This window comes from Mandrillus leucophaeus, unplaced genomic scaffold (assembly GCF_000951045.1).
Source record: "Mandrillus leucophaeus isolate KB7577 unplaced genomic scaffold, Mleu.le_1.0 Scaffold1320, whole genome shotgun sequence".
NCBI lineage: Eukaryota > Metazoa > Chordata > Mammalia > Primates > Cercopithecidae > Mandrillus > Mandrillus leucophaeus.
Genome location: NW_012101278.1, coordinates 129266 through 147406, shown reverse-complemented (window position 1 = coordinate 147406; position 18141 = coordinate 129266). Strand labels below are relative to the sequence as shown.

The following is an 18141-nucleotide window of genomic DNA, read 5'->3' as shown; positions in this document are numbered from 1 at the left end:
GAAATGAAATGAAGTAAAATAAAATAAAATAAAACAAAATAAAAGGATTTTTGTTTTCTATACACACATGTAGTAAAATCTGAGAGGATAATATATCAAAATCTCACTGTGATTCTCTCTAGGTGGTGGGATAAGGGGTAGTTTTTGTTTGTGTTCAACCCTATTTTCTAAATGAACATTTTATGACCCAAATAGGTTATTCTGAAACCAATTTTTACTGGGTTTGTTAACGGACTGTTTCATAGCCCTACTATTACTAAAGCACGTTCACATGCTAATCCACATTTTTTCCGCAAGGCTTTTCAAAGTTGTGGTACTTCATACATAACCAAATCATGTCCTCATTTCACAGGTAGCCAAGAAAAACACATAACTTCTTGTCTGAATTGCACTTCAGAGGAAGCAGGAGAGCTAATTAATAATTATGCTGAGACAGTGGACAAAATAAGGCCATGTGGCAGTCCCGAGGAGGGCCCAGGATGGTGCTCTGAAGCCACCTGTGCAGCGCTGGACAGATGGGAAGGGGCCTTTGGGAATGCTCACCTGGTGGCCTGCTCAGGCTGGTAGAGACTGACGTGCTTGCAGCTGGAGCCGCTCCAAGCACAGTAGGGGTCCCGGGCGAGGAGGCAGTCCCCACAGCTCCGGTACAGGCTGCAGTTGGCCACAGGCACCTGGACTACGCCCGAGTGTGAGGCCGCATACAGCAGCCCCTGCACAGCCAGACATGGGGATGAGAAGCGGGCACGGGCAGCCAGGGCCATTGCTCATGGCCACCCAGCTCGTATGCCTCCCAGAGCCACCCCCAAGAGGCCTGCTATGTAACCGGCGACCCCACTTTCTAATAGCTCATGACTGAATCCTGTATCTTTCCATCCTGCTGAGGCAAGGGAGGAGAAGCTGGGTGGGGACTGCTTGGTGCTCATGGAGGGCACCCCCTCCAAGCACCCTGCCAAGATGTCCAGGAGCAGATTCTGCTCACCCTGTGGGTGTCCAGGAGCAGATTCTGCACAGGCTGTCCCGATGAGAAGATCTGCAGCTCCTCAATGATGTGCACCCGGGGGCCCACGCTCACCGCCTTGTGTAGCCAGCCGTCACCTGGGGTGTGGACAGGACTCAGGCCCAGGGTGGACCCCACCGCTCATGACCCACTGGTCACGTGCACCCCTCCCCGAGCCTGCTGGGCTGCAGACACTTACCAGTGCCCAGGAAGAGGACATCGTAGGCGTGGTGCAGGCCAGGGACGCGGTGTACAGCCACGCGCTGGTAGCGAGCCTGGGGCTGCAGCAGCAGCATGCGGCTTCGGACCTGCCCGTCCATCAGGAAGTGGTCCTTGAGGAAGTTCAGCACACGGTCTGGGAGCTGCAGGGACGAGTTGATCTTCCTTTCCCGGGCACTGTTGGTGATGCACTAGAGGAGAAAGCAGCGGCATGAGGCCAGCCACACCTGGGGGCAGCAGGCAGGATGGGGGCCCTGGTTCCCAGTGGACAGTAGCAGTGTCTGTCCCCCGGCCCGGAGCCAGGGTACATCCCTGGCAGTGCTCTACAGAGCCGGCGTGCACGTCTGAGGGAGCAAGGACAAAGCCCAGGGTATGGGGAAACCGAGTGCTTGGAGGGCTTCCTTGCTGTGCCTCCTCCCCACCTACCACCCCAGCCTCATATGTCCAGGGGCCTCAAGAACCAGGACCACACTCCCTGCTCCTCCGCACCCTTCACCAGTGCTCTCAGGAAGCCCTGGCTGGGCAGAGCGCCCCAGCACAGTCGGCAGTTCCTTCCTGCCCCACCTGGGGCTTCCTGAAATTCTGAGAGGTGCTCCACACCATCTGTCAGGGGCTCCAGCGGGACCCAGCTCCAGCTGCCCACAGCAACAACGGCTCGCTGACACACCCTCTTTTGGTTTCCCTCCCTCCTCCTCTCAACCTTCTTATTCCTTCATGCTGCTTCCTGGCATCACCTCCCTAATAAACTATTTGGCACATCTATCCTTGTCTCAAGGTCTGCTTTCAGGGTAGCCCATTAGGCTAGAAGGGAGGAAGAAAGCACTATTTCCCCACAGCTTGCCCATTCAGTCACTTGATAATTAAATAAGCAGCTTGCAGCTGAGTAAGGGAGAGGACCAAGTGAAGAGATGATTGTAGCAGCCCCCAGCAAGCGCCCTGATGGGGACACACTTGTATCCTGAAACAGAACTGAAGACATTCTAACATTCATAGTCACCTCTAACCCAGTAGACAAAGCAGGCCTGGGCCTATGTCCCATATTAAAGACGAGAAAACAGATTCAGAGAAGCCAAGTGATCTGCCCGAGGCTAGGCAGCCTTGGTTCCAGCATGGTGTGGGGACCCACATCTTCCTAGCACCCCTTCTGGGTACAGGGAGCCAGTACCCACCGCTCCAGGCCGGGGTGTGGGCACCGGGTGGGTCACGGTGTACCACTGCTGCGTTTCGCGGTTCACCTCCTTGTAGAGGCCACTGAAGACCCTCTGCACGTCCTTCATGGTGAAGACACAGACGGCAGAGCCTTCTGTAGTTCCCCTGTGCCTGCAGAGGAAATAATCAGATTAACCCAGGAGCCCTGGGGGCCCCAGCCCCAGCCACCCTTCACCCTTCCATCTCCTGCGTCTGGGGACCCTACCACTGGGAAGTGAAGACTCCATAGAAAAGGGTGTCACGCCAGTCCTGGGGGCTGGGGCTCAGGGTGAAGACGTCCTGCAGCACATTGAAGGGGAAGCCATCGTCGGGCCGTGAGCACAGCAGTTGGGCCTTGAGGAAGGAGGTCCAGCGCTGCTGCAGCACCCGCTCTCCACCCTCATCGCCCTGGAGGGAGAGGCGGAAGGGCTGGGCTTAGACACACGCTGAGCCATGACAGGGATGCATGGCACAGGACTGCTTTGATGGACCCACCCCAGACACCAGGACTGAAGGGCAGAAGAAGGCCAGGACCAACTTCCATCTAAAGTCAGAAGACCTGGAGGCAGTGTACACGTCCATCAGGAGGATAGTCCTTAACGTGACCAAGCAGAGCCTTCCTAAATATGGAAAGGAGGCTGCGATTCACTGCTGAGCAAACAAGGAAGCCAAAGGACCCCAATACAGCCTAATGCCATGTTCATGAGTGAGTTAATAATATAAGCACAAGGTCGGGACTGTACTTATATTATTAATGTCTGTAATCCCAGCACTTTGGGAGGCCAAGGTGGGTGGATCACTTGAGCTCAGGAGTTTGAGACCCTGTCTCTGCTAAAAAATACAAAAAAATTAGCTGAGCATGGTGGTGCATGCTGGTAGTCCCAGCTACATGAGGCACTGAGGTGAGAGGATTGCTTGAGACTGGGCAGTGGAGGTTGCAGTGAAATCTCACTACTGCATGCCAGACTGGGTGACAAAGTGAGACCCTGTCTCAAAAAGGAAAAATAAATTAAAAATAAATAAATAAATACACAGTTACACATATGCCAAAAGAAAAAAAAAAGATGAGGAGAGGGCATTCTAAAATGTTAACAGTGACTCCTTCTTGTGCTGGGGTGGTAGGGTGATAACACTAATAGTTCACATTTAGTCACTGCCCACCACATTTCTAAGAGCTTTACGTGGATTAATTAAATTAATTCACATAACAACTCTGAGGTCAGTGTTATTATTCCTATTTAACAGGCAAGGAAACTGTTCACCGAGGGGGTGAGGACTTGCCCAAGACCCTAGGCCATCAGGGTTTGAACCTGGGCAGCTGGCCTCTGGGGTCTGTGCCCTCCAGCTGATGCTACAGTGCCTCTTCATCTTGTAAGCGATTTTTGTGTGTACGGTTCTCTATTTTCACTTTTTTTTTTTTTTTTGGAGACAGTCTTGCTTTGTCACCCAGGCTAGAGTGCAATGGCACAATCTCGGCTCACTGCAACCTCCACCTCCTGGGTTCAAGGGATTCTCTTGCCACAGCCTCCTGAGTAGCTACGATTACAGACATGTGCCACCACACCCAGTTAACTTTTGTATTATTAGTAGAGATGGAGTTTAACCATGTTGGCCAGGCTGGTCTCGAACTCCTGACCTCGTGATCCGCCCACCTCGGCCTCCCAAAGTGCTGGGATTACAGGTGCACACCACCAGGCCCGAGTTAACTTTTGTATTATTAGTAGAGATGGAGTTTAACCATGTTGGCCAGGCTGGTCTCGAACTCCTGACCTCGTGATCCGCCCACCTCGGCCTCCCAAAGTGCTGGGATTACAGGTGTGAGCCACCACGCCCGGCTATTTTCACATTTTTTAAAAAAAAAAAAAAAAAAAAAATGGCTGGGTGCAGTGGCTCATGCCTATAATCCCAGCACTTTGGGAAGCCGACGTGGGTGGATCATTTGAGCCGAGTCTGAGATCAGCCTGGGCAACATGGTAAAATCCCATCTCTACAAAAAATACAAAAATTAGCTGGGTGTGTGGGCGCACACCTGTAGTCTCAGCTACTCGGGAGGCTGAGGTAGGAGAATTGCTTGAGCCCAGGAGGTCGAGGCTGCAGTGAACCGTGATTGTGCCACTGCACTCCAGCCTGGGTGACAAAGCAAAGGTCCTGTCTAAAAAGAAAAAGAAAAAAAAAGTAGTAAGATATTTTAATTTAAAAGGTGAGAGAGAAAAGCTGCTAGCCAAGCTGTACCCCCTGGGGGATGGGAAAGGCCATGCATGGATGTGGGTGATCTTGCAGCTGTGGAGCCTTTGAGGTCCCTAGGGTGGCCACCCTGTCGCCCCATTCCCCTCACCTTGCAGATGCGGGCAATGCGGGACACGATGGTGTTCTCAAAGAACTCAAATTCCTGGCCAGTCTCGCTGAAGAAAAAGTAGATCTTGTCATCATCGCCTTGCAAGCTGCCCAGGCTCTCAGGAATGTAGGCTGAGGCCACAAAAGCTGGGTCTGTAGGGACCGGGTCAGGAGCTCAGAGTCAGCCCAGAAATCCTGGAGACAGGCCCTGCTGGGGGAAAGGGCCCCCTTCTAGGGCCCAGTGAACAGGATCCCTGCCCTTTGCGTGGTGGCAAGAGGACTTCACCTTGCAGCCAGTTGAGGGAGCTCTCAGTCTTGGTGGGGCGAAGGCTTTGGCTCCGGGAGATGGCCGGGTCATTCCCTTGGAAGCTGCTGACTGTTCCAGTGTAGAGCTCGCCATCTGCCAAGAAAACATTCCCATGGGAACGGGCTCTTCAGCACGGCCCCTTCTCCCTGCTCAGGACCCAGAGTGACCCCAGCACTGCCCGTTTTGCCTGTGGTGGGCAGAGAAGGAAGCTGGAACTTGGAAAAACCAAACCCAAGGCAAGCCCATGGCCATTCTGTGCCCTTGGAAATAAGCATGGCATGAACCCAGCCTGTCCAGAACTAGCCCTCTGGCCCTGCGTGCCCCCACATGGAACTTCAATGAACCCAGCCTGCCCCCAACACTCACCAACCACCAGGGCCGTGGACTTGAAATTCGGGTCGAAGGGACAACGGCCCTTGCCATCTTCCAGGAGGACATTCCCCTTCTCGTCCCTTGCCAGGGTGAAGTTCTCCACGTTCTGCAGGAGGGTGGACACACAGGCTCAGGGGCACTCCAGGGAATGAGCAGTGGGCTTGGTGAGAAAGCGAGAGGTGTGCAGGAAAAAGCAACTCTACAGGCAGGTGAGGTGTGCGGGACAGAAGGGGTCAGGTGTCAGGGAGGCTGTCCTGCTCCCCCAGGACATGGGGCCGAAGGGTTTGAACCCGGACAGTCGGCTTCCAGAGAGGCCTCACCAGACACAGGGCTGCACTGTCTCACAGTGACCCGATGTGGGACACGTTATCAGACCCACCTGGCGGAGGAGGTGAGGCTTAGAAAATGATGTGAGCCTGGCAGGGTGTGGTGGCTCACGCCTGTAATCCCAGCACTTTGGGAGGCCGAGGCGGGCAGATCACGAGGTCAGGAGATCAAGACCATCCTGGCTAACATTGTGAAACCCTGTCTCTACTAAAAAATAGAAAAAATTAGCCAGGCACGGTGGTGGGCGCCTGTAGTCCCAGCTACTCAGGAGGCTAAGGCAGGAGAATGGCGTGAACCCAGGAGGCGGAGCTTGCAGGGAGCCGAGATCGCGCCACTGCACTCCAGCCTGGACGACGGAGCAAGACTCCATCTAAAAAAAAAAAAAAAAAGAAAAAGAAAATGATGTGAGCCTGGAAGGGGCAGCAATGTGATTCAAACCCAGGCATGTCTGACCCCAAAGCTGGGCTGCAACCCACAGCATCAAATGCCACCCTCTGCTAGGGGTGTGTGCTGAGGAGGGGGTGTACAAGATAAGACAAGAGAATCAAGCAAAGGAGAGGGAGAGATGCTGGAAGAAGCAGGAGAGGGCAGTAAGGCCTGGGTGGGACAGGATCTTCATGGGTGAGTGACTGCATGCCTCCCTGCACAGGGAGACATGGCTGTCAGGGCTGAGCTTTGTGCCAGGGTGTGGGGCCTCAGGGCTCTTGGAGACCAGTGGTACCCAGAAACCTCCCTCTGGGCCCTGCCTTTCACCAGGGGTCCATGCTAAAGAACAGGATCCCTGAGGCAGAAAGAGGGGCAGTTCCCAGGCCAGCCTCAGGGCTAAGGACAGGGCACTCACGATGTAGGTGCACATGGGGCTGAAGGCTGCTGTGCCACAGGTGAACAGGTGACTGCTGCTGAGTGGCAGGAGGATCTTGATGTAGTTTTGACAGTCACGCTGGGGGAAGGAGTAAGGGGATATCAGGCCCATGCCCAAGCATGCCACCAGGTGGCACCGCTGAGCCCTCCCTACCACACCCAGGCCCGGCCTCTGCTCCCAGGACTGGGGATGGGGCACTCAAGTTCAGGAACAAAGAACCCACGGGTTTTCTGGGGCACAGTGGAGCATGCATAGTGTGTGCTGCAGGGAGTCCTGGGGCTCAGCTAGTTTTGTGACTGGCAAACTTTCCTTCGGCCTAGGGCTGAGGGCACAGAATCCTACCCCCTTGAATTGTACTGGCCCCCAGGAACGTCCTCTTCAGAAGCCATAGGCTTCTGAAAGCCTTGAAAACTACAGGCCCCTCCCAACCAGGCGGGAAGCTGATGAAGCCACAGCCCAGAGCAGGAGGAATGCTCAGCCCTGAATCCTGAACCCCAGATTCATGCATCACCTTCAATGGGGTGTCTAACTGGCACCTACAACCAAGCTTCTGGTCCTCCCTAAAACACATGCTTCCCCCTGAGATCTTGCCACTTTCATTAATTCTGTCTTTTCAGTCACTGAGGCCCTAACCCCAATCAGCCTTGACACTTCTTGTTAGTCATACCCCATAATTTCCCACCCAGAAATCCTGGTGGCTCCATCTTCAAAATGCATCTGGAATCTGAGCATTTCTCACTGGTCCGAGCCACCACCATCACTCGCTCCTCACTGCTCTCCCTCCTCCTGTCCTTCCCCATGGAGGCTACTCTACCACAGTAGCCAGAATGACCCTCTTAGTACACAGGTGAGACCAGTCACATCTCTGCTCAGCCCTCCCCTGGCCTCCCAAATACCTCCCTCAGAGTGAAATCAAAAGTCCTGTCCCTCCTCCAGATATGCCATGGTCGGCTCCTCACCCTCTGCTGATCTTGGCTCAAATGTCACTTTTTTAACAAAATGTAACCTGACCACCTTATTCCATCCTACCAATAACATTTGTAAACTGACTACTTTTTCTTTTTCTTTCTTTTTTCTTTTTTTGAAACACAGTCTCACTCTGTCACCCAGGCTGGAGTGCAGTGGTGTGATCTCGGCTCACTGCAACCTCTGCCTCCCAGGTTCAAGCAATTCTCCTGCTTCAGCCTCCCAGGTAGCTGGGGCTACACAGGTGCCCAACACCATGCCTGGCTAATGTTTTTGTATTTTTAGTAGAGATAGGGTTTCACTATGTTGGCCAGGCTGGTCTCGAACTCCTGAGACCACTCAGGAGACCGTGAGATGGAGACGTTGTGATCCACCTGCCTCGGCCTCCCAAAGTGCTGGGATTACAGGTGTGAGCCACCGCACCAAGCCTGCTTTTTCACAATTAAATCTCCAGTACCTGCAAGTACATGGACACAGAGTGGGTGCTTAATCAATGTTAACTGAATAACAGAATGGCAGCCAGGATTTGAACCTGTGTCTTGATCCCAAGTCCGGCACTCTTTTGCCCTCACCTTACCCAGCACCTGCTGCACTTAGGAGCAGGAGCAGGAGGCCTCTAGGGATGATGATGAGTCCTCCAGGAGAACCTGGGTTGAACCAGATTTCATCCTGTGCTTTGGCCAAAACCACATCAGAATCTGTCAGATGTGCTATATCAGGAATCATTTGCAGAGGGACACAACTCTCAACCTACCCAATCCCTGTTCATGCTGGAAGCTGACTTGTTAGTCCTTGTGTCTATAAGCCAGGTGCCTTACACCTATTAGCTTCCTGAATCCTCACTGTAAGCCCAGTGAGACCGGATCATTATCCCCATTTTACAGGTGGGCCCATTAAGACTCAGAGAGGTGAATCTACTTGTCAAAGGTTGTAGAGATGTAAGTGTAGTGCTGGGATTCAAACCCAGGCCTGGCCATCTCAGAAGCTTAAGCCCTTTCCACCCTACCTGGCTGTATCTGCTCCCACCTCCCGCCTCCGGCCTGGATGGAAGACTACCACCCTCCATCCCTCCTGCAGCTCAGCTCCCTTCCAGGTGCGGGCTCACCTGTGGGTCCTTGCCCTTGAAGCTGCACTGCTGTTTCTTCTCTGCGTCTGCACTCCAGAGCAGCTAGGGAATGAGAAAGGGGAAGGTAGTGGACAAAATGGAGGGTTTGCTGAGCCTCCCTCCTCTCCCATCAGCATCATCCTCAGACCCAGAAGGTCAAGCTTCCAGTCCATCTTCCTTCTGTGGTCCTCTGCCCAGCCTAGCCAGCTCCAGGCAACATCTCTCACCTCTTGGTACTCCCCGCCTGGCAGGAAGCTGAGGTTGCTATTGAGTGCAAAGAGGGCCTCTCGAGCACCCACGTACAGGGTCCTGCCATCCCTGCTCAGCAGAAGGGCCGTGTAGTTGGAGATGTTTTCGGCTTCGAATCTAAGGAATGGCCGCTCTTCAGAGCCTGGGGAGAGGAAGATGGATATTATTTGGGGCCACCCCTCCCACAGGAAGCCTCTTAACACCAACCTCTAGATGGACTGATTTAAAGGAAGGTAATCAGCAAGACAAAGGGTAGCAAGGGGCTGCGGGCAGGGGGATCAGGTTGGATGGGCGAGCACCATTCCTGGACTCTCAAACATTGCATAAGAAACAATGTAGAGATGTATGTATGAGAATACTTACTACGGTACCCTTCACATTAATAAAAAACTGGAAACCTAAGAGTCAGTCCAACCAGAGGGGACTTTGCCAAAATCAATTATGATGCCCCAATCCAACTGAATACTACACAGTTGGGGGGAAAAAAAGGATGTATTAGAAGCTCCAGAAAAACAAGCAAGAAAGGCATGATCAAAATATCAAGCAAACTAAAATATAAAGTGATGAGTTTTGAGCACATAATAGAATATTAAGAAAGGAAAATACATTTAACACTTTCCTTTGAGTAACATTAGACCCAAAGAGAAGAAAATGTAAGTGGGCCTTGCAGCGAATGTGATTTGCATTGACAGAGTAATGCAAATGTTGAGCACTGGTTTTTTTTTTGAGACGAAGTCTCGCTCTGTCACCCAGGCCGGAGCGCAGTGGTATGATCTTGGCTCACTGCAACCTCCACCTCCCAGGTTCAAGCGATTCTTCCACCTCAGCCTCCCCAGTAGCTGGGATTACAGGCATGCATGCACCATCACACCCAGCTAATTTTTGTATTTTTAGTAGACATGGGGTTTCACCATGTTGGCCAGGCTGGTCTCGAACTCCTGAACTCAAGTGATCTGCCCATGTCAGCCTCCCAAAAAAGCAGTGGTCTTTAACTTTGAGACTGATGGTTATTACACAGAATGGGAGTGTTTTCAATTTTGACCTCAGAAACCAGAACTGACGACAGACAGACATCATAATATGGCAGCAGGGTTGTCACAAGCTGCTGCCAATGGCTAATGGAATAATAAATACAGGTCAAGAGTACTGTTTTATATTGCAAAGGTAACCAAATAAAGGAAGTGAATACAGTACGGTGACAGAATATGTTGCAGGGAGGAAGGGAAGGGAGATGTAAGTGAGAGAAAGTCAGGAAGTCAAATAAACCAAGAAATAGTGGTATAAGTATTTTACTTAAAAATGTGGAGGAAATGGGCCGGGCGCGGTGGCTCACGCCTATAATCCCAGCACTTTGGGACGCTGAGGCAGGTGGATCACCTGAGGTCGGGAGTTTGAGACGAGCCTGACCAACATGGAGCCCGTCTCTACTAAAAATATAAAATTAGCAAGGCGTGGTAGTACATGCCTGTAGTCCCAGCTACTCGGGAGGCTGAGGCAGGAGAATCGCTTGAACCTGGGATGCAGAAGTTGGGGTGGGCCGAGATTGCGCCATTGCACTCTAGCCTGGACAACAAGAGTGAAACTCCAACTCAAAAAGAAAAAAAAAAAATGGAGGAAATAATGGTAGAACAAGAACCCTAAGAACCCTAAATGATTAAAAGTCCCTTTTAAATTGGCCTGGGGCAGGGGAGGACACATGTTTTTGCTTATTATAATAAGCCTTTCTATACAATATATATATATTAAAAATATATATATATACATGCATGTATCCTTGATGTGTATATATATATCCTTGATATATATATATACGTGCATGTATCCTTGATAAAAAATTTTATTTAGTTTTTGAGACTGACTCTCACTCTGTTGCCCAGGCTGGAGTGCAGTGGCGTGATCTCAGCTCACTGCAACCTCTGCCTTCCAGGTTCAAACAATTCTCCTGCCCCAGCCTCCTGAGTAGCTGGGATTGCAGCCATGTGCCACTATGCCCGGCTAATTTTTGTATTTTTAGTAGAGACAGGGTTTTGCCATGTTGGCCAGGCTGGTCTTGAACTCCCGGCTTCAAGCAATCCGCCCGCCTTAGCCTCCCAAAGTGCTGGGATTACAGGTGTGGGCCACTGCGCCCAGACCTTGGTACACATTTTAAATATCTTTTGTTTTTGCAGAATAACAACAAGGAAAGAGATAAATTATCTACCACTAAGTGAAAATTAAGGTTATATTTATAGTATATATGGTCAAATTCTATTTTTTGTGGGAAAAATATAAGCTTAGGAAAAAAAATCCAGAAGGATGTATCACAAAATACTAAACCATGGGCTCCCTGGGAGAACTATAGGTAGCATTCTTTTCTTTTTTACTTGTTATCATTTTTAGATTCTATAATGAGCAGGTTATCCTTATATGATGTGAAATATATAAATCAGAGAAAAAAAAAAAAAGAAACACACACACTTATCCACCAGGGTACTGTTTATGCTTTGGGTAACTAATTGGTTTGGAGAGAAATTATTTTTAAAATTCTAAGCAGCTGATGATAACAGAAAAACAAGTAAAGAGCAGCACCCTGACCAACCTCAGGCACGTTGTAGCTGACCAGTGGGTTATGACCACACAAACAGAAGCTGAGGAAGCAAAAAGTGCAACATGCCCAACCAAGCAGCTGTGAAGATGACTTCATGTGTGTTTACCTGTGGAGTGTTTTTACATACCCCCAGCCTGGTTCCATAAAGGGTAAGGAGACATGAAGAAAAGAAAGTAGTGAAATATAAACATTAAAATCAGGAGCAGAGAAAACCCAAATCTGAAGAAAAACATCTCAACCAGCAAGGAAGTAAAACTTCACATAAGTAGGTCATTGAGTCTGCACACAGCTGGTAGAGAAGGGCTGCGCCTTTAGTGCTGGGCCTCCTGGTGGCCAAAGAAAAATGGGAAATGAAGCTACTCCATCCTCAATGTCCATAAGGGGGCACACATAGCAGCCGTTTGCGGGAAGCTCATCCTTTTTTTGTTTTTTTTGATTCGGAGTTTTGCTGTTGTTGCCCAGGCTGGAGTACAGTGGCACGATCTTGACTCACCGCAACCTCCACCTCCCAGGTTCAAGTGATTCTCCTGCCTCAGCCTCCCGAGTAGCTGGGATTTCAGGCATGTGTCACCATGCCCGGCAAATTTTGTATTTTTAGTAGAGACGGGGTTTCTCCATGTTGGTCAGGCTAGTCTCGAACTCCTGACCTCAGGTGATCCGCCTGCCTCGGCCTCCCAAATTGCTGGAATTACAGACATGAGCCACCATGCCCAGCAGCTCAGCCTCTTTTTTTTTTTGAGATGGAGTTTCGTTCTTGTTGCCCAGGCTGGAGTGCAATGGTGTAACCTGCACTTCTCAGGTTCAAGCGATTCTCCTGCCTCAGGCTCCCAAGGAGCTGGGATTACAGGTGCCCACCACCATGCCTGGCTAATTTTTAGTAAAGACAGGATTTCACCATGTTGGCCAGGCTGGTCTCGTGATTTCAGGTGATCTGCCCGCCTTAGCCTCCCAAAATGCTAGGATTATGGGTGTGAGCCACTGCGCCCAGCTGAAGCTCAGCTTTACACCTGGCAGCAAATGAGGAAGGAAGCCCTCGGGTGGGGGTGACACTAGTCAACAGGAAGACGGGGGTCAGGTGGCTGAGCCACTGCACCCGGCCCTCAAGTAGGCACTTCTGTCAGGCAGCAGAGACATCATTTCACTGAGCTGTACATTCTCATACATGTCACAGGAGGAATGAGACATATAAAGATCACAGGAGTCTCATGAGGAGTGAGACCAGGACAAACAGACACTGTGGTCCCTCCTCATCTTTTGGATTTTTCCAGAGTTACCTGGAAACGAGGGCTGGTTCAGATAAGCTGGTTGCCCATGCTTATCTACCTGCAGAAGAGCCACCTGGGCGGGCCCTGTAAGTCTGGGCAGCAGACCGCCCTTGGAATCTGTCCAGACACAGAAATGCCAAGGATCAGAGATAAGCCTCAGTCCCAGGTGGCAGCTCAACCCCACTTACGACTGGGAGAAGGGGTGGAAACCTGCCTCGGGCACTATAGACAGAGTGCAGCCCTACAGACCAGCCAGCCCCTGGCTCAGCCCAGGCCTCCAGCCCTCTAGCCATGCGGGGAGTAGAGTGAATGGAATGACAAAGGGACAGAAAGTGGAATGTGCCTTGGAGAGGCGGGTGAAGGGCCCCTTAACCAGGCTTTCTCCTTCTGGGGCTTCCCTTCCATACTTGCCCTCCTCTCTCTGCCCTGAGACTCAGACTGAAAGCCATGGTGTGCAGAGTAGAGTTAGAGACCTGGGTTCAAAGCCATCCTCTACTACTTACTAGCTGTGTGCCACCAGGACACGCCACTTAACCTCTCAAAGCCCCATTTTCCTTATCTGTAAAATGGGGAAAATAATAACACTTTGCCTCATGGGGTTGTTATTAGAAAAAATTAGATTACGTATGTAAATAATAATATACGTAATAACCCACATTTACTGAGACAGCTTTGCTCAAAACAACGTTGCATATGGTTCGCAGCGTGGCATGGTGTCTGGCACACGACCAACACTCAATGAGTGACTCAAAAACAAAATCCAAAAACCCCGCAGGAAAATCCAGCCTGGTGAGAGCTGCCAGAGGGGCAGGGCTCCTCGGGGGAGCTGGGCCTCCCTCATCCACGGGGTTCACGAACTTAGCCTGGGAGATTCTAACTTAGGCACACACCTGGTCATATGAGGGTGTCAAGGCCAAAGCCAGAGAGCATCAGCTCAGAAACAGAGACCTGTGTGGCACAGGCTCATGTTGTGGGTGCGAGCTGGTATGTGCTCAGTGTGAGTGGTGTTACTGTCTAAGGGCCCAGGTGCTTGGGTCACCTCCAGAGTGACTGCAGACATCTGTGCAGGGCCCTGCCTAAGCTTGCCTGTGGTGTGCGTGTGTGTGTGTGTGTGTGTGTGTGTGTGTGTGTGTGTACATGGTACCGCAGGGCTTGTCCACGCCTGCGCATTCACTCCTAGGTGCTCTTTGTGCAGGGGTGACGGGAAGGGGGTGTTTCTGCACTTTACTTCCTGCGAGGGACTGGTGCACCTTGGGGTCAGTCTTAGCTTTTATGCTCTCCATTGTGCCAAAGAGCGTCTCGCTCGCTGTCCTGGGCTGCCTGTGCTGCTCGGACATCCTCCAAATCCACCTATCCAGTGGGTTAGTCCAGTATGAAGAAAGCAGGACATGCCGAGGCTACAGCCAGTTTTCCCACTCAAGATGAACCCTCTCCCTCCACCCCAACAGGCTTCAGCCAGGGGCTTCTCCAGGGCCAATGCATCCCACTAGGCAGATCATCCTTCAAGAAGGCAGAATGGGGCTGGTCTGGGGCTGCCGTGTCCCTCCCTGGAGGGAGACAGCATATGGAGTGGGCACATAAGACCTGCAGGGTCCCCACTCCCCACCCCAGGAAGTGGGGCTCTGAGTAGGAAGTGATGTGGGAATACTCAGCCCCCAGCCCCATGTAAGGGTCCTCCTTCCCTGTGACTCAGCCGGAAGCCTGGAGCTCTCTGGCGTTAGACAGGAATAGGGCTCAGCACCATCCCCACCCTGGGCAGTCCCCACCCCAGGCCAGCCAGCGAGTTGTAGCAGCGCTGTGACTCAGAGCCCCACCCCACCTTTCTCTCTACTGTGGCTCCGGGCACGCAGCAAGACGCTGACCTGGCCCTAACATCCCACCCGCTACAGGCCCCAGCATGATCAGGCCAGAAAACACCAGTTTCCCTGTGGAGTCGGTGGGGAAGGGGCCTCCAATGCAAGGAGGCAGCCAGTGGCCTCCCCCACTCTCAGAGAGGGGTCTGGGTGGGACAAGTCCCCAGAGAGCCTCCTGAAAGACTGTTGTAGCCCTTCGTCCCCAGGGATGTCACAACTTAAGTCACCAGAACCTTGGACCCACTTATCCCAGCAGCAGCCCCACCTTCAGGGCAGGAGTGCTGACGGGGCGCAGTCAGCAGGAAACTGGGACACACAGCCAACCTGGGTGCACTTCCTTCCTCCACACGGCCCGGCCCGTGCTGGGCAGGGCAGCCACCTCTTCCTCATGGAGCGTGGAGGAGGGGGCCACATTCTGCTGACACCAGCCCAGTGCCAGAGTCAAGTCCCTCGTTGGGGATGTTGTGTGCCAAGGGTCCTCCCATGGACTGAGGTCACCAAGAAAGTGGTAACGAGGGCAAGGCAACCCGGCCTCACAGCATCTGTGCTCCTGGGGCATGTCCTGGAAAGCCACTGCTACAGCTCCAAGTGGGCAGACCAAGAGCCTCTGCCGGAACCCCCAGGCAGTCCCAGCCCCAACCTAGGGCCTGTGCCACGGCTGCACACACCACTGCTATCACCTTAGGAGCCTGCCTGCCGCTTGCCTGCTCACAGGCCTACCCAGGGCCAGCTCAATCTCTCTGCTCAGGGGCTGGCTCCCCACTAACAACTCCGCTCCTAGGGCCTCTGCCCTGGGTCTGCCTTCCTGCCTTTGTAGATGTCTCCACTTCTTCCAAGGAAATCGGGGTCATCAGGCATAAACAACCTCAACTTCCCGCCCCCATCTCCTCAGAGACCAAATCCTATGTGACCAACTCTACCTCTCAGAAAGCAGTTTTTGTTCCAATGTCCATTCTAGAAACTTTTGTGCCTCCCTCCACCTGCCTTAGACAAGCTCCCAAAGAGAACAGCCACCCCATGCCATCCCTGCCTCTCACCTTCCACTCACGCCTCCACAGAAGTTGGGCCTCAGCCAGCCCCACGCTCAGCAGGGACAGCCCTGCCAAGAGCCCAGGGATCGCCTTGCTGCCAGACCCCAGACACGGGTGATGCCACCCCATCCTCTAGGTGTCTGTGCCCCCAGTCCCAAGCATCACCCCGTGTCCCCTTCACACACCTTCTGGGTCTCCAGCCCTCAAAGAGCTAAAGTATGTAAGCACCTCCTCAGCCCTTTAAATGGATTAAGTCGTGCCATCCTCACAAGGCTGCTGTGGGTTATTACCTCCGTTTCAGGTGTGAGTCAGCCCTGGGAGGAGTGGTGGGGATGCCATTTGACCCTGGGCCACCTGGCTGCAGAGTCTGTGTCGCTGACCACCCTCCCGCCTCAGGCTTTGCTCCTGAATGTTCTTACTCTCTGGGTCCGTCCGCTCTTGGCCCTGCTCCCTTTACTCCATTCAAGCTCCTGGGTCCATGCTCAACACGTCGATGATGCGGATGCTGGCGATCCCCAAATCTCTTCATCCAAGTGCAGATCCTTCTCTAATACACCAGACCCCACAGCACAGGAGGGCCTCTGTGGGTGCTTCCCACCACCTCACTGCCCCGTTCCAGTCCCACTCCCTGGCTTGGGATTTTGTGTCTGTGTGTGGCACCACTCACCTGGGTGTCTCACCATCCTTCTCCCTCTCCCTCCTAAGTCCAGTCTATAATCAAATCCTGCCAATTTTCTCTCAATATTTTCCAAGTCCATTCCCCTTACCATCCCCACTACCACAGTCCTGAGCCAGGCACCATCCTCTCTCACCCAGGCCACCACCACAGCAGCCTCTCAACCAGCCTCCCACCTCCAGGCCAGCTGCTATCCTGCAGCCAGAGGGCTCTCTGGGAGCCGTCACTGTTCTGCCTGAAAACTTCAATAGCGCCCCGTTGTCTGAGCTCCTAACTTGCCAGCCTTTGCCACCCACCCACCTCCTGGTTCAACCAAGTGACATGGAACTGCAAGTCAAGGGCCCATTTCTCATCTCCGGTCTGTTCAGGAAGTCCCCTCCGCCCAGAAGGCTTTCCTTTTGACTAACTCACACTCATCCTTTGAGACTCAGCTCAGTTCCACCTCCTCCAGGAGGCCTTCCTGAATCCCCAGCTGGGCAAGGGCCCTTCTCCGTATGCCCATCACTTCCTGTTCACATGTCTTGCAGGGCACTGGTGACACTGTCTGAAGATGGCAATGTTTGATGTTTGATGATGATGATGATGGTCTGATGGTCTATCTGTGCTCTTTCTTTCTTCTTTTTTAAGACAGTCTTGCTCTGTCGCCCAGGCTGGATTGCAATGGCATGATCTTGGCTCACTGCAACCTCCGCCTCCTGGGTTCAAGCAATTCTTCCACCTCAGCCTCAGCCTCCCAAATAGCCGGAATTACAGGCACCCACCGTCATGCCTGGCTAATTTTTGTTTGTTTTTTATTTTATTTTATTTTTTTTAGTAGAGATGTAATCCCAGGCATGAGCCACTATGCCCGGCCTTTGTGCTCTGTTTTCCACCAAGTTGAGAGCACCTTCAAGATCAAGACCATGTCTTATTCATGTTTGTATCAACTGGTCAGGCGGGCTCCCAGCAGTTGTTCCATAAACGTTTGTTGACTGAACAAATGAATGACACAGTCCCAGTGAGAATGCTCCAGCCCAGAGAGGGGCCCCAGATAAAAATGGGGGAATGTGGAGGTCCTGAAGCTTCATACTCACAAAATTGTGTCTGAGAAGCACTGCTTCCACTCTGACCCCTCCCAAAAGCACTGAACACATAGAAGTATAACAGCCGACAGGAGTTCGACTTAGGAGTTTCCTAAGTTTTAAATATTAGCAACTAATTAAAATTTTTCTCTTTTTTTTTTTTTTGAGACGGAGTTTTGCTCTTGTAGCCCAGGCTGGAGTACAATGGCACAATCTCGGCTCACTGCAACCCCTGTCTCCCAGGTTCAAGCAATTCTCCTCCCTTAGCCTCCTGAGTAGCTGGGATTACAGGTGCCCGCCACTATGCCCAGCTAATTTTTCTATTTTTAGTAGAGATGGGGTTTCACCATGTTGGCCAGGCTGGTCTCGAACTCCTGACCTCAGGTGATCCACCCTCCAAAAGTGCTGGGATTACAGGCGTGAGTTACCGCACCTGGCCTAATTAAAATTTTTCTAAAGAGCTTGGAAGTGAAACAAAATATATCCCCAGGCTGGCTGTGGTCCACTACCCCTCAGTCTGCAAACTTCTGTCTGAGACATGTGCCCCAGTCTCCTGTGTGCCACATTCCTGACCAAGTCTGCCAGCTCTGCCTATTTCCAACCATGGCCATGCCATGCCATGCCACCAGGGTCCTCGGCTGGATCCCTTGCCCCGTCTAGACTAACCTCAACAGATTTCTTTACCAGATGGAAATATATAACCTGCAATTATTCAAGGGCTGAGGCGGGTCATCTTGCTGCT

The 18141-nt window shown here is 52.1% G+C and overlaps 1 protein-coding gene across 2 annotated transcripts in view; it reads right to left on the bottom strand.

Moving 5' to 3' along the window:
- The window catches only part of SEMA4B (sema domain, immunoglobulin domain (Ig), transmembrane domain (TM) and short cytoplasmic domain, (semaphorin) 4B), a 70003-nt gene that overhangs the window by 3337 nt on the left and 48525 nt on the right, over positions 1–18141 (bottom strand). The window contains exons 2-13 of one of the 2 annotated variants that reach the window (XM_011972936.1): positions 11620–11647; positions 8905–9068; positions 8678–8740; positions 6586–6684; positions 5412–5523; positions 5025–5138; positions 4740–4891; positions 2631–2812; positions 2386–2536; positions 1197–1407; positions 980–1095; positions 544–710 (exon numbers count right to left, since the gene is read on the bottom strand). In XM_011972936.1, coding sequence (XP_011828326.1) covers positions 544–710; positions 980–1095; positions 1197–1407; positions 2386–2536; positions 2631–2812; positions 4740–4891; positions 5025–5138; positions 5412–5523; positions 6586–6600 — 1220 coding nt within the window. In that variant the 5' untranslated portion in view covers positions 6601–6684; positions 8678–8740; positions 8905–9068; positions 11620–11647. The remainder of the gene's footprint in view (positions 1–543; positions 711–979; positions 1096–1196; positions 1408–2385; positions 2537–2630; positions 2813–4739; positions 4892–5024; positions 5139–5411; positions 5524–6585; positions 6685–8677; positions 8741–8904; positions 9069–11619; positions 11648–18141) is intronic. The other variant, XM_011972935.1, reaches the window with a different exon arrangement.